The sequence below is a fragment of the Lynx canadensis genome, chromosome A3 (genome assembly GCF_007474595.2).
Source record: "Lynx canadensis isolate LIC74 chromosome A3, mLynCan4.pri.v2, whole genome shotgun sequence".
Taxonomy (NCBI): Eukaryota; Metazoa; Chordata; class Mammalia; order Carnivora; family Felidae; genus Lynx; species Lynx canadensis.
This window is the reverse complement of record NC_044305.1, coordinates 58,393,438-58,410,149: the sequence shown is the minus strand read 5'-3', so window position 1 is coordinate 58,410,149 and position 16,712 is coordinate 58,393,438. Positions and strand designations below refer to the sequence as shown.

At 43.6% G+C, this 16,712-nt stretch overlaps 1 protein-coding gene across 8 annotated transcripts in view; it reads right to left on the bottom strand.

Moving 5' to 3' along the window:
- Positions 1-16,712, bottom strand: part of TBC1D8 (TBC1 domain family member 8) — a 111,567-nt gene that overhangs the window by 58,294 nt on the left and 36,561 nt on the right. For 3 of the 8 annotated variants that reach the window (XM_032592615.1, XM_030310381.1, XM_030310382.1), the window contains exon 2: positions 11,920-12,075. The exons of 1 other annotated variant lie outside the window; for it this stretch is intronic. In XM_032592615.1, coding sequence (XP_032448506.1) covers positions 11,920-12,075 — 156 coding nt within the window. Of the gene's footprint in view, positions 1-869; positions 949-11,919; positions 12,076-16,712 lie in introns of those variants that run through there. 4 more of the 8 variants (XM_030310383.1, XM_030310384.1, XM_030310388.1 and 1 more) reach the window with 3 other exon arrangements.

Genomic DNA, 16,712 nt, shown 5'->3' with positions numbered 1-16,712 from the left:
CACTATAAACACACAGATCCAAGTATCTCAACAAACCCGAAGCAGAAAAAGCATCCAGAAAATCACATAAATGCATATCTATTGCAACTGCTGAAAGCCAGTGATAAAGAAGAAAAAAAGACAATAATTATAGAGCAACAAAGAATGACAGTAGATTTGTCAGAAACAATGCAAGCCAGAAGACATAGAAGAACAGCTTTAAAAGTATTAATTTAAAAAAAAAGTTAATTTACAAGTACTTGAAAAAAATTAGTGAATTCATGTATAACTTGGGAATAATAAAACCTTCCTAACCATGCCTCAAAATCACAAAGTATAAAAGAAAGGCATTCTAAATCCCACTACATTAAAAAAACCTCTAGGAGGTAAAACACATCAAATGTAAAGCCACTAAAGGATATGACAAACTGGAAAAAGATTTTTGTAATTTCATTTCCCAGATAAAGGACTAATATTCCTAATACAGAGACAATGCCTAAAAATTAAGGGGAAGAAAAGAACCACCTAATAGAAAAAAGCAGAGGATAAGAACAAGGAGTTTCTGAAAACAGTCCTAAACATGAAAAACACTCAACGTCCTCATAATAAAAGGACAGCAAATGAGAAATATGCAGAAACACCTATGAGGCTGACAGAAAGCCAGAGGTTTGACAAGAGATCCAATGACGAAATCTGGGAAAGCAGGTACTTTCATCCATTGCTGATGGTAATGTTTTCCAATGCACAAATCTAAGAGAGGGAGGGGAATTTAGTAATATCTAAACAAAGCTTCATATTCATTTACTAGAAATGGGATTGCGAGATTGAAAGGGTGATCTAGCCCAATGATTCAGCAGTAAAGGTACAAAACTATTTGCCAGGTTACTCACTGAGACGTTGCCATGGCCAGGGATGAAAACACCACAAATGGCCTTCATTAGGGAACAGGCTGAATAAACTATGGTACTCCTACAAAATGAAAGACAAAACAAAGGAGAAGATAATCTCTGCTCTCTGATATGGAATGATTTCCAGGATATGTCCCTAAGTGAACAAGGGCAAGGGACAGAACATAGTATATGTGACCTTTGTAAAAACAGGGTGGGAGAATGTATCGTTTATTTGTAAAACAAAACAGTAGAAACCTAAGTCAGAAAAAGACAGGTTTCCTAATAGCAGAGGGAAGGAGGCAGGGAGGGGACAGCAGTGAAAGCCTGGCTCCTTTACACATATCTTGTTTACAGATTTTATAGGTTTGATTAAGGAATCATAAAAGAGTTTTCCTTTTTTTTTTTTTTTAAGGTTAAACCAATAAAGGAAAAAAGTAATCCCTAATTTAAGTAAATGGATAGACTTATCAGGTTATTGAAATGATTACACAGAGAAAATAGGTATTTTAAACAATGTTGACTATACATCCATAATTAAATATATTCTAAGGCCAAACAGAGCTGCAAAACCTTAAATTTCATTCGGCACTCTTATTGTTAATATTGGTATTATTTAGAAATAATATGTATGTGGATGTAGATGTGAGATAGTCAGAAAATTATGTATTGTTAGAAATCAACATTTTCAATGTATAAGAGAAAAATATAAAATCAAAGCTAAGTTATAACTATGCAGTTTTACAGTTGAATTAGAAAATTAATATGGACTCATAATTGGGGTGCCTGAGTGGCTCAGCTGGTTAAGCATCCAACTCTTGATTTTGGCTCAGGTCATGATCTCACAAGTTTGTAGGTTCGAACCCCACATCAGGGTCTGCAACGACAGTGTAGAGCCTGTTTGGGATTCTCCCTCTCCCCCTTTCTCCCTCAGCCCCTTCCCTGCTCACACTCTTTCTCTCTTATAAAATAAATAAACCTAAAAAATTTTTCAAAAATTTGAACTCATGATTTATGTTGCTTTTTCATAACACACACTTCTTAGCTCATGCTTATTTGAAAAGCCTTAGAAGCAGTGGCAACCCAGTAACAATGAAGGAGTCTACGCCAGACTGTGGCCCCTATATACCATTCTCCACTAAAAGGAACCAAGGGCTACTGGAAAAATGGCGGATCCACACAAGAGGCAGAAAAATGCACAAGATGAACCTTTAACATCTCACTGGTCAGAAAACAAAGAAGCACTCAAAGGTGACTGGGAGCAGGACCACGTGCCGGAAGCCACAGGAAAGGGCTCCAAGGGGCAGATGAGCCTGACAAGCACAATCTGAGCATGACAAAGGACTACAATTAACAGATGCACACTGGATGTATAAAAACTCCTGGCGTCTACTGTGCACTGTACAATCCTCCCAACTTCCTGTACTTTGAAAATTTTCATGATAAAATATTGGGAGTGAGGAGCACTTTAAAACGATACTAAAAAGGGAGAGGGCGGGAAGAAGGAAAAACCTGAAACAATTCACTGTCAACACTGCAAATCACCAGGACACCCAATCCTCACGCTAATAGGCAAGTAAAGCACCAACATCAGCATTCTCCTCCCCTCTTTTCTGAATGTACCACATCTCAGGGTGAACAAGTAACCCCAGTTAAGGAATTAAAGTTCTTCTACACAGTCAAGCTGAAGCTCAGGGCTGTGAAAGCACAAATTGAATTAGGGGGGTAGGAATCACCACTTTATGACATGTAGAGAAAAAGTTAATTGGGCAGGTGTTTACAATAGGTGAAACCACTAGATGAAAGGCTGAAGGGGAAGAAGGCAATGAAAAGGGGCACCTGAACTCATTAGCTGGTCTAAGCATCACTAAGAGTAGGACACGCAGGAGATACATGCCTGCTGAGAGGACATGGTATAAAAGATGTGGAACCTCCTATCAGGTATCTTTTTTTTTTAAACTGTTGGGGGCATCTGGATGGCCCAGTTGGTTAATCAGTCCAACTCTATTTCAGTTCAGGTCGTGATCTCATGGTCGTGACATGGAGACCCTCATCGGCTCTGAACTGGGTGTGGAGCCTGCTTGAGATTCTCTCCCTCCCTCCCTCTGCCCCTCTCCTCCACTTGCACTTTCTCTCTAAAAAATAAAATAAAATAAAATAAAATAAAATAAAATAATAATAATAATAATAAATAAAATTTAAAGACACTAAACCTGAATTTAACTGAACATTTCCAAGTACCCCCCAGTCTGGGGGACATACAAGGAGGTGAGCCCTACAAACAGAAGCGTAGCATACACGACATTCTATGTAAAAACTGACCCAATTTCTTCACTAAGTCAATGACTTGGGGGAAAAAAGCAGGGTGGGGGAGGGTTTCCCGACTAAAGGAGACAAGAGACACAACCACCCAATGAAGTGTGTGGTCCTTCTTGAATGTGGATTAGAACCATCCAGACCTATGAAAGACTCTTTAAGCAGACATGTAGCCTTGGGATGGAGAGTACACATGACATCAGAGTCCCAGTTAACTCCATGAGTTTAATGATGCCATTGTAGGGGCAAAAAAATGGCCATAGATTCAAAGATCTCTACTAAAATATGTAGAGGTGAAATATCAATTTCTAGGATTTGCTTTAAAATACACATCAGAGGTGTGAGGAGAAGGCAGAGAATAAGAAATAAAGCAAAGTGGGGAAAACCATGACCCGAATGCACCTGTGTTCTGATCCCCACGCATGGGCCTGGAGGATGTAATTATAATGTCCTCACTCCTCTGGGGTATGTTTGAAAATCCTCACAATGCGAAACACTTTAAAATCTCTTTTTTAAAAATTTTTTTTTAACGTTTATTTATTTTTGGGACAGAGAGAGACAGAGCATGAACGGGGGAGGGGCAGAGAGAGAGGGAGACACAGAATCGGAAACAGTCTCCAGGCTCTGAGCCATCAGCCCAGAGCCTGACGCGGGGCTCGAACTCATGGACCGCAAGATCATGACCTGGCTGAAGTCGGACGCTTAACTGACTGCGCCTCCCAGGCACCCCTAAAATCTCTTTTTAACAAAAACAAGTCATCAACTTGGATAAACTGACCTCCACACCTGAGGAAGAGTATTTTGTAAAATCAGAAGTGAAAACAGAGCAAGAAAACAGGGTGGAGGACTTCACACTCCCTGAATTTCCTTATTTTTTCAATCAGGATCACTCCCACGCCCAGGCCACTCAGATACATCAGGTTCACAGTGTTAAGTCCGAGAAGCCAGGGCAACAGCAAGCCCTAAAGTGAGCCCTCAGGTTGCAGACAGCTTCGATGGCATGGAGACCAGGGTGACCCCAATCAGACAACACACCCAGGCCAGCAAGACCTGAGGGAGAGGCAGAGCTCTGGGCACCCCAAGGAGTCTGGAGGCTTCTGCTCCCAAGCTCTGCCTTTGTTTTTGATCATTAAGGAATCATTTAATAAAAAGCCATTCACCAAAGTCATCTTATTTTGAAACCCATCGGCCTCGGTCAGTCTCCTCACATCTACTAAAATAGAAGAGATGAAACCAGATGTCTGCGAAGATCCCCTCCAAGGGGGACAAAAGATCCCCTTCTTTTGTCCAACAGGTCGTGCTCTGTGCAGATGTCAGACAATCTGTGAGATGCCAGAGAGAAGTCTGATACCCAGCTTCACAACTCTAAGATTTAATGCAGGTCATATTTATTCTGAAGTATGTCCAGCAACAAATCAGGGCTTAGGTAAGGAGAGACTTCATGGGGAAGAATTATTTCAAGTGGGAGAAACAGGGCCTGTTGCAAGAGAGGCAGGGGGCCATGGCTACCTGGAGAATGCAAGACAGTGTGGTCTCCAAGTGTCTACCCAGGTTAAAAGCATGGGTTTTTAAATAGGACTTTTGACCTTCAATTTACTAAGTCTAAAAGTTACACTCAGGATTTTCTTGCTTTTAAAAATAATTATAAGCAACATCCCTCATGGACAAACATCTTCGGTGAGTTTAATTATTTGAGCATAAGCAAAATTATTTAAACCAGTAGGAGCCTGGTGACAGAAACTCCTCAAATGAAAAGAAGCATTAGCCATGGCATGTCTCAGCCATTTCCGAGTGTATATCCTACACGGAAAACACCAGTTAGTATTATTGAAGGAAATCCCAAGCAACTAAAAACAAATGTGACAACTCATATTGAGTGACCTCAGAGTGTGCACCCAGAGAAAAGTTCTTACTTTCCTCCTGCAGGGCTGCCTCCCAGTTTTTCCTTGAAGTGCACAGTGAGTTCTGTTCTTGAAAAAAGATCTGGCTGGCACTTCCTTTGCTGCCCTGGCACCAAGTTCACCAAGACACTAATCTGATCCACCCTGGAACATTTCCTCCTGTAATAAAATTCTCTCTCCAAAGACAAAGCAAACAGTGATGCAGAATACCAGAAACTAAAACGCCAGCCACGGTCAAGGGCAGAGATAAGAAACATCAGAATGAACACTTGAAGAGAACGTTCTAGAAGGACCTGTGCCTGAGCTACCCAGTGAGGCACTCGATGCAAGATGTGGCCCTGGCAACTTACTAAGCAACTTAGGCCTTGCTTCCTCCCTCTCCAAAGTCAGCAATTATACATACCTATACGTTGTTAAAAGGAACAAATAAGGAAAGTGGGTGAAAGGAAAGTATTTTTTAAGCTGGAAAGCCTAACTGCTGTGATTCTCAATTTTTAAAAACCTATGCCACATATTTTGTTAGCAACACTACCACAGCTTCCTTTAACGGAACTTGGAAATTTCAAAGCCTTGTATTTGTTTTTCATTTTCCAAATTGAAAATATTAACTAAGTTTTTTCAAACTACCCACTTACTTCCTCTCAAGATGCAGGTATGCCTCTGCCCACCCAGGTGGGCACCTCACCCTGGTCTGCTTGAAAATCTCTGTACTCTACTGGTGTAAGATGTGTCATGGCATCGTCATGCCTACCTACTTACCTTTCCCCCATTTTCCTGCTCTCCCTTTCCCTCAAAACCATGGGCCTAGACCTTACTAGAAAGGTGAAAACTTTGCACAGCAATAGCACAGAGAGTCACCTACTAACAGGAACACGAAATGATAAATCGCTAACTCACAGCCAGGCATGGCCTGGACTTTTCAACTGCAGGATAAAGCACAGGCTGAGACATCAGATGAGAAACCCCAACAAAGTCTCCTTGCTCTTCCAGGGTCCCCATGAGCTCTTCATGCTTAGGTGTCAATTCAGTCAGGGCTGGAGCCCTAGACCTCTCATCTCCTCCCCCTACTCTTCCCTCCCTCCCCAACCCGGTCCGGGAATTGGCTCCGGGAATTGACTCTCCTGGTTCCCCACACCATGTCCTTGCTTTCTACTCATGCACCAATCATTATATCCAATATCAAAGGGAAAGTAGACATGCAATAGAAGGTTACTCGGTCATTAAAAAAAAAAAAAAAAAGGAAATTCTGACACCTGCTGCAACATGGATGAACCCTGAGGACACTATGCTAAGCGAAATAAGCCAGTTACAAAAACACAAATACTGTATGATTCCACTTATATGAGGGACCTAGAGTAGTCAAACTCACAGAGACAGAAAGTATAGTGTATTGGGGAGGGGGCTGGCAGGGAGAGAGGAATGGGGAGGTCGTGCTTAATGGACAGAGTTTCAGCTTGGGAAGATGAAGAATTTCTGGAAATGGACAGTGGAGATGGTTGCACAACAATGTGAATGTACTTAATGCCACTGAACTGTGCACTTAAAAATGGTGAAGATGGCAAATTTTAGGTTATATATGTTTTACCACAGTAAAAAAAAAAAAATGCCTTCTTTCTTCTCTTCTTTCTTTCCTTCTCTTTCTTTCTTTCTGTTTTTAAAGAAAGCAAGATCCCTCCTTCGCAAGTTTTTCTATTGTCAATGGTGCTGGTGGCTCATTACAGAGCTCCTGACCCAAGCCCTCACCCAGCCATAGAAATTTCCCTGCCATGGCTTCTCAGAAAAGGCCGAGAAGTCTTGTTTGTGACCTCATGCCCCCTCTCTCACTCCTCACATACAGGACACTGACGTGCTGAACCCATCACCTTTTCTGAGTAACCAACTACTTACTCATCCCTAAAGCCAGAGTCCCTACTTGACTGCTTTGGCTTATTTGCACACCTACTATTTGCTGAATACCAGGCTCTATCTACCCTGGACACTGGAGGGTGTCAGTGAGTGAGCAGGTGTTAGTGAGTGAGCAGGACTCTAAGAAAACTTTTATTTTCATTAGAGAGGTAGACAACAAAGAAAGTTGAGTGACAGCACAGGTAAGTGCTGGAGGGGTTCCACCAGCAGAGTGGGGGGAGCAGTTGGCAGGGGGTGTGTGTGGGGTCTCTTGGAGGGGGCATCTGAGCTCCAACCTGAAAGACAGGGCATAGTCCTCCTCACCCTCTTCTAAACAAGTGCTCGTCGCACTCTCATCATGTGTCTTTTATCCAGCGAGGCCAGTAAAGTCCATAAAGCCTTGAAATTCATGGCATGTCAGTTAAAAAATAGTAACAACTTATTGCTTATCTCTTTTAACCACAATCATCCACAGATCTGCTGCCAAATAATATTGCTCACCCATGGCATTCTCTACCTAGCTCTTCTACCTCTGCTTAAAAGCAAATAGAAAAAAAAATTATTCTCAAAAGCTCTCCTATGTCTCCCCATCCTGCCGTGCAAACAGCCGAAATCAAATGAAGATATAAATCGTTCTTGCAGGCCACTCTTCCTGTCCCTGCCCACGTCCTGGTGCCGCCCAGGCCCTTCCTACAGTTCTTGTTTGTGCTTTATCTGAGACTTAAAACCCTGGGCAGGGATCCTTTCTCAATGCTCAAGACACAATAAAATATTAAATATGGTTGAGTCAATATCACAGTACAGGATGCCCACATAACTCCCAGAAGAGGCCTAAGTATCTAAATCAATACCACAAGCCCAAGCCCCTCCCCGTTCTCTCTTCCCTAACCCAAGAAAAGCAGCACTGGAAAGAACCGCTGCTTACACAGGGGACCTTCTGTGGGCAATACAGCACAAGAACATGAAGCATCTGTAGACCTGCCATGGGTCAGGTCCAAGGCAAATACTCAGCCAAGTGGAAACTAAAAAAAGCAGATCCTTGAGATCCTGGCTCAAGAGAAAGAATGTTCTAGGAATTCAACCTGCTCGGAACTACACTGCCGGTGGTAGACGGGGTGTGGGGGAAGCAAGCGTAAGCTGCTACAACCTTTATAGCATGCAGTTTGGCAAATATATGTACAGATGGCCTTAGAAAGTACATGCCCCGACACAGAACTTCCTTACTATGTGCTCGTCAAGGGCCTTGCCACCTCTCACCTTCCTAATCCTCGGGCCCACTGGACCTGCCACTTCCAGGTTGCTCTTTGTATCCCCCAGGGCCCTGTAACTCCAGGTGGAGGAAAACTCCCCTCACACACTCACCAAGGAACCCTGACACCAAGCACATGTCTGGTACGTGGCAGTCACCCAACATTTCACGTGAATGGACTTTGAGGATGAAGAAGCATCCTGAAATATTTAAGTGTATGGATGTTCATTTAAGTTTTGAAAATGCTGAAACATCAGAATCAATTAAGTATCTAATAAAGGACTGGATGAGTAAATTCGGCCACAGCCATAAGGCTGAGTCCTGTGCCACCATCTACTCACTGTGGTCTGAAAGTGCTCCGGGAGCCCCAGATGGCTACTGTAGACCTCCCAGGCTACAGAGATGCAGGATCTAAGCAGGGTCCCTGCTCCACAGACTCCCCAGAAGCCAGCCTAGTGAGGAGACCAAACTCCAGATGTTCCCATCAAGAGCTCTAAATCCAGAGCAAGACCAACTCTTTGGCTTGGGGCAGAGTGAGAGGAGAGAGACCAAAAAGAAACTGGAGAAAGTCAGAGGATCCTGCGGTCTCACATCCCACATCCCACCCAGCAGCACACCCGTCCTCTCTGCTCTGTCCCCTAAATACCAGTCAGAAAATCATACAACATTGGTACAAATAACAGTGTCAGTCTTAGCTAACCATGTCCAAGCATGAGCATGTCCAGGGATGCAGAGGAACAGCACAGCAACCAAGCCAACATCTGACAGCAAAAGAGCATCAACAGATGAACAGAAAGTGTTCAAAAGACAGAGACTGTGCCCTAGAAAAAAAAAAAAAAAAAAACACGGAACCCTCAAAGAAGAAAGGGAAATTCTCACAAATGCTTCATAGTCCAAGACAGCTAAGAACATGACTTCAGTAAAACAAGAGCATGAAGATGAGATGATGAAATTACACATGAAAGGGCGAGCAGACACTTAAGAAAATCATGATCAAAACAACATAGCAAGGGGCACCTGGGTGGCTTAGTCAGCTAAGCGTCCGACTTCAGCTGAGGTCATGATCTCACAGTTTGTGGGTTAGAGCCCTGTGTTGGGCTGTATGTGGACAGCTCAGAGCCTGGAGCCTGCTTTAGATTCTGTCTTCCTCTCTCTCTGCTCCTCCCCCATTCATGCTTGCTCTCTCTCTCTCTCTCTCTCTCAAAAATAAACACTAAAAAAATAAAAAATAAATAAAAACACAGCAAGAGGAGGAGGAAGTTAAGCAAAGTGTGGGATCCAGGGCTGAAAACAGAATTATGAACTTGTTGGAAAGGATTATGAACAGCACAGAGGATACAAGTTGAAAAGACAAATCAAGAAAAACAGGAATGAAAAGTAGACAATAGCTTTCCAACATAAAGGATCTTTGAGGCAGGGATTCCAATAAATGGAACATAAAATACATTTTTAAAAATACATATACAGAAGAAAATTTCCTGAAGTGATTAAAGAAATCAATCTACATATTTTTTAAATTTTTTTTCAAGTTTTTAATTTAGTTTTGAGAGAGAGCATGAGTTGGGGAGAGGCAAAGAGAGGAAGACACAGAATCTGAAGCAGGCTGCAGACTCTGAGCTGTCAGCACAGAGCTGTCAGCACAGAGCGGGGTTCGAACTCACAGACTGTGAGATCATGACCTGAGCTGAAGTCAGATGCTTAACCGACTGAGCCACCCAGGTGCCCCTCAATCTACATATTTTTTTAATGATTTTATTTTTATTTTTGAGAGAAAGAGCTTGAGCGGGGGAGGGGAAAAGAGAGACAGAGACACAGAATCTGAAGCAGGCTGTAGACTCTGAGCTGTCAGCACAGAGCCCAACACAGGGCTCAAACTCATGAACTGAGCCAAGTTGGACACTTAACCAACTGAGCCAGGTGCCCCTCAATCTACATACTAAAGGAGCACATCAAGTTCCTGACAATGTGCTCAAAGCAGTAACCAAGGAAGTTACTAAACTACTTAACTTCAAGGGTTAGACAGTTACAGGCGCAAAAAAGCACATCACCCACAAGGGGACAAAAAGGAGAGGAAAAAAAAAGGCCACCCTAAGATTTCTTCCATTGCCTCTTTAAATACAGGAAGACTCTGGAGCAATGGCCACTATACTCTAGATGGCTGGAGACTATCATACCCAGCCGAAGTATCATTCAAGTCCAAAGCCAAGGGACAGATACTTACAAATGTGAGACATAACTGGGGTAAGAAAACTGTAATCTAGCCAATCAAGAGATGAGCCAAAATTAAAGATTCGATATTAGGAAAGCCCTACCTGAGTAAAAGCATTAGATCGATTTAAATACAGGACAAAGCCAAAGAACGGTGGACAGCATGGTGGCAGACAGAATGAAAATTACAACGTCAAGTTAATAGTAACACGTTTTTAAATGAAAGGCTGGAGAGAAAGGGGGGAGCATATGAAGGCTGGAGCATATGAAGGCTGGCATCCTTGTCTTCCAGGCTGGGGAGTCAACACACATGGTCAGAGTTGCAACACTGCTTTAAAAAGCCACAATCCTAACCCTGTGACACTTTCACAAATCTCCTCCCTTAGTCTTAGATGAACCTTTTAGAAAATAAGCTCTCACGTTAAGGAAACATTTTTGAAGTTTCTCTGGTTTTACTTCAGCTTCTTGTTTATTGAAATCAAGTAAAAACATAACACTTTTATTATCAAACAGCATTGTCAGATAGATTGCATTTTTACAAAGGTACTTCTGACCATCTTCAAAACTATTGTTGTACCTGTCCTAAATACAGTATAAAGTGGTCTCAATGAGGTGAACCCAGTGTGGCCAGAGGTTGCTTTGGGTGGCTAGGATGTGAGGCGAGAGACATTTTCTTCTTTGAACTTGTCAAAGGTTAATGGATTATACTGAACATGCATCGTGTTTACCATTCGAAACCCAAACTAGAAGCTTCTGTGTGTATTAGCACAGGTACTCAGAAGAGAGACAAGCACTTTGATAAAGGGGTACAGAAGATTTCCTTTTCTTTCTCTCTTACCAATTTAATTTCTAGAAGGTGAACGTTTATGACTCATGTGGTTAAAAAGACACATCTTGCTTTAGTTTTTAATAGAAGGGGCTTCTCAGATGTAATGATTGATTCCCAGCCCCAGAGGTGCTGGAGAGGCAAGTAGAGCATTAGACGGTGCAGGAGGACTGAAATCCCAGAAGAAGAGGATGGCGGGGGGGGGGGGGGGGGGGGGAGATTGCAAAATTCCCGTGGGGCGCAGCAGTCCAGTAATGCAGCACAAACGTGGAACAAGGGGGTGAAGACTACCCTAAGTCAGATACAGCCCTCAGTCGCCCCCCCACCCCCATGCCTTGTACCATTACGATAGGTGCACTTGCCCAGGAAGGCATTCGTTATGTCAGAAACAAGATTCAGGAAAAAAGGGTTCCATTCATACTCAACAATATACAGCACCCTGGAACAGCACACCACGCAAAAGCCTGGCATGCCCAAGCTAAGGTGCCCAAGCTTGTAGCCTTTATGTGCTTTTGATGGGTGAAAAAAAAGAAAAGAAAAGAAAAAAAAAAGAACTCATAAAAGCAGATGAGTTTCTAAAAGGAGTTACCTTCAAGCTTCACCAACATGCAGATACTCAGCATGCTTAGACCTTAAGGTTTGGAATGTTCCAACTGGAACAAAACTCACCAGTGGCTATGGCCCAGTAAACGTCTGATCCACTCAGTAACTCACCACATGCTATGGGAGAATAAACCTGGGACCCAGGCACTTGAAGCAGAATTCGAAATGGAGCGACCCGTGCATTGGAATCCAGCACTGCATCCAGAGCACCTACCAGGCGACCTTCAAAAGAAAAAAGAAAGTGCACCACTGAGCACAGAGACTGACCAGCTGCCCACTCCCTGCAAAACAAGGCAGTTCGCTTTGTGTCTAGACTTGACACCAGAAGGCAGCAGGCTCACGTCCAGTTCTTCAACTCACCTCACAAGAGCCTGAGCTCCAGGAGTCCCAGGGCTCTGGCTGCCTAGTACCACTCACCCAGCATCTGGAATAGGGCCTGACATTAACAGGCACTCAGTACAGATTTGCAGAATCCAACAACCACGGGAACAAGGGGCCTTGAACAAGTCACCTAACCTAGCTAAGTGTTTCCTTTCCTCAGCATCTCAATTACAGAGGCAACACAACTCTATAAATAAGAGCTGGAAATATGGAGTCAGAATGTCTGACTCAAGTCTCAGTTTCCCAACTTTTAAGCTGTGTGACACTGGGCAAGTTACTTAACCTCTCTGTGCCTTGGTCTCATTTGTAAAAGGGAATTATCACAGTATATCTACCTTATAGGGTAATTGTGAGAATTAATGTATGCAACATTCAAAGTTCTTAGACTATTGCCTGGCTGTAAAAACTACCGTTATTATATCATATACTCAAATGTAGAAAAATAATCCCTGCCCACTCCAGAAGGGGACCGTGAGAAGCAAATAAAATATTGAAGTCCTTCACAGACCATAAAGCACACAAAGTAAAGGTCTATCACTCTGTTGTAATGAATATCATCATGAATCAACAGCAAACACACCCACACACCCACACACCCACACACCAGGTGGCAGACGATTTCGTATTGTCCCATTACTCGTTTGCCAGGGTTCTGCACTGTAGAGTTACTCCTTTTTCCCTTTGTAATTAACAAGTATTCTGTGAAGTTCTTTGAAACTGCATTCCTCCTTAAATTTAACTTATTTATCTCTAGCAGTATGGTTTCATGTTTCCCTACCTTATCCAATCTAGTATTACGATTATTTTGATGTTCATGTTGTCTCTGACTTGGCCAGTAGGTACCCCTTCAAGCTGGCTTCTGTGTCCTTTGGACGTGTCCCCATTATTCTACTTTCTGGCAAATAATCCAAGTTCACCCTTTATTCTTCCTGCTCTAGCCCTGGCATCAGCCATTTCTCCAAGAAGCCTGGTTCCTTTAGTGAAGAATGGTATTTAAAAGCCAAGGTCTGAGAGCCAAGTACACTTACTGCTGTGGGGGTGCTTGCTCCCAGAACCTTTCAGTGGACAGAGCTTGGACTGTACATATATGTACATATGTATGGGTACATGTTTATGTATGTATACACACATATACTCATTGACATTTTCATTTTTATACTGATTTTATACATAAAAACTTCCAATTATGATCCAATACCAGCACTGCGATCAAATACCAGGGTCATTCCAGTTTCTTTCCATATTTGCAACTCTCTTCTCCAACATGAGGAACCTGGCTTCCATTATTCTTAATATATTTACTTATCTGATCACTTCTATCCCCTTTCTGACAGATGCCCTCTTTACCTTATCTAGGCTCCAACTGACCATCCACCCCACCCATACAATTACCTTGATCTGTCCCCATTAACAGCTTTAGGGAAAGAAGGAAGGGTGCCTGAGTTTTTATAGCAATTATTCCTTAGGCTGCTCAGAATTTTTGTCTTACTGGTTTGTTTGCACAGAGAGAGAGCACACATGTGCATGAGCCAGGGAGAGGGACGGAAGTAGAGAGAGAATCTTAAGCAGCCTCCACACTCAGTGCGGAGTGGGGCTTGATCCCGTGACCCTGGTATCATGACCTGAGCTGAAATTAAGAGTCGGATGCTCTAATGGACTAAACCACCCAGGCGCCCCTCACTGGTTTCCTCTTGACTTACATGTAATTGAGAGGGCCTGAAAGCTGTCAGCTAAATAAAGGGGGTGCTACTTTAACACAGAACTTGCACAGCTGCTTAGGGGAGCTCTGTGATCAAAAGCACAGGTGGGGGGCACCTGCGTGGCTCAGTCACTTAAGCAACTCTTGATCTCAGCTCAGGTCATGATCTCATGGCTTGTAAATTCGAGTCCCACATTGGGCTCTGCACTGGGGGCATGAGTCTGCTTGGGATTCTGGATCTCCCTCTCTCTGCCCCTTCCCCACTTGTACTCTCTCTCACATGCAAATTAAAAAATGAAACTTAAAAAAAACCACGGGCAGGAAGGCAGGACAGGGTAAAGATTAAGCCGTATTTGTGTAAGATTGATAAAACATTTTTGCCTGTCAAAGCTTGGAGGGGGTTAGTGATAGGGAAGCAGATGGAAGGAAAGTAGAAAGGTGCTAAAAAAAAAAAAACCCACCCATCCCACATGCAGACCCAGTACTTCCCAATTTAAGAGATCTGTTGTAGACCCCCTATCTAGTTTGCTAATAAGTAAAACCTGAGCAACAAAAGGAGGAAGTGAGAAGGGTGGGCAATGACTTGGTGTCACCATAACTCAGAAGCAGTCTCTCTGATCGGAAACAGTGATTTTTTTTTTCTCTTCAAGACTCAGGAGCTCTTGCAATGGTCAGGATGTTTTATACCAACACAACCAACCTGGTAGGAAGGTGGGGAGGACAACAAAGAAGCAAAGAGGGGACTTCCAGTTTCAGCTCCCCCGCGTAAAGAATTTGAAGTCCTCACTCCCATCCTAATGATAAGAAGCTGAGCAAATTGAATATCCGCGGCTTTTCTGGGACCCATCAGAGACCCAAGGGCACAGGTCAAAATCATAACCCAGAAATCTGGAGAGAGGGGACAATCCAAAGTCACAGCCCAGATCACTCACCTGAAGCAGAAGCCGCTGGGGCCATCAACTGATAGAACACTTCAATAAGGTTTTGACAAATTGCTGGGAGGCTGAGTGTGTGGACTAGCAGGAGAGTAGGAGACTCCTGATGGCCACAGTCTTAGGTTTTACCTGTACAGGTTTTACTACCAGGTTCTTGCTATGAAGAGCAAGGAAAAACCTCTCCTGATCTCCCTGAACATTCTCCACAACAGGGGCCTGCTCTCCGGCAGGGATGGAGACTCTCCAGAACCTTATCCCAGCTGGGGGAGGGGCGTTTCTGGGACTCCAGCCCCCTTCAGCCTTCTGGTCTCACCTGGTGAAGGGGGAGGGGTCAGGGTAAGGGAGGCGTCCAAGAAACACTGTCCAGAGCACATCCCAGGGACACAGACCCACTGAAAGACCAAGATTCTTTGATAAGACTTACAGGGTGCTTCTTCTCCCCATACTTTACCACCACATCAACAGGTTCTGGCATAATGACACTGGGAAGGACTGGTAGACTCTCAGACTCCATGTGAGGAGCTCAAGTTTGTGTATTTTTTTCAATGTCTTTAAGCAAGCTCTAAGGCCAATGTGCACCTTGAACTCACGACTCTGAGATCAAGAGTCGCATGCTCTACCAACTGAGCCAGCCAGGCGCCCCGGAGCTCATTCTTAAAAGAAGCCCAAAGACAGAGAGAGAGACCAAGGCAAGGACACCTGAGGAATCTGAAAACCTTGGGCATCTGTGGCTACAGCAAACCAACAGCCCAAGTCCTAGACAAAATAACATAAAACTCACACTAAAGAACTATTTCTTCAGTTCTTGTTTCTCCTTACATTATGCCTGGCTTTCAAAAACAATGACAAAGAATGCTGAAAGGCAAGAAAACACAGTCTGAAGAGACAAAGCAAACATCAGAATGAGCCTCATGCCTGCCTCAGAAAACATACCTGACCAGTACTATCAAAGTCACTAAAAACCAGGGAGGTCTAAGAAACGGTCACAGCCAAGATGACAACTAAATGTGAGGTGTATCCTGAGAGGGATCCTGGGTAATTAAAAGGCCAGCAAAATCTGAGTAAAGCACAGACTTTAGGGGGTGCCTGGGTGGCCGAGTCAGTTAAGCGTCCGAGTTCGGCTCAGGTTATGATCTCACGGTCTGTGAGTTTGAGCCCCGCCGTCGGGCTCTGTGCTGACAGCTCTGACCTTGGAGTCTGTTTCAGATTCTGTGTCCCTCTCTCTCTGCCCCTCCCCCACTCAGGCTCCATCTCTCTCTGTCTCAAAAATAAACATTAAAAAAAAATTTTTTTTAGGGGCGCCTGGGTGGCGCAGTCGGTTAAGCGTCCGACTTCAGCCAGGTCACGATCTCGCGGTCCGTGAGTTCGAGCCCCGCGTCAGGCTCTGGGCTGATGGCTCAGAGCCTGGAGCCTGCTTCCGATTCTGTGTCTCCCTCTCTCTCTGCCCCTCCCCCGTTCATGCTCTGTCTCTCTCTGTCCCAAAAATAAATAAATGTTGAAAAAAAAAAAATTAAAAAAAAAAAATTTTTTTTAAAAACACTGACTTTAGTTAACAATCACTGTCTTTATGTTCTACCACTGCTGTGACAAGTTAGTACAAACACAATAGCTTAAAAGAAGCAAATTTATTACCTTATAGTTCTGTAGGTCAGAAGTTTGATACAGATCTCACTGAGCTAAAGTCAAAGTGTCAACAGCCTCCTTTCTGGAGCCTCAAGGTGAGAACCCTTTTCCTTGCCTTTTCCAGCTCTGAGTGGCCGCAGCTCCCTCACTTAGTTCTCGGTCCCCTCCTCCATCTTCAAAGCCAGCAACACCAGGATGAGTTCCTCTTCCAGTTTTAAAAA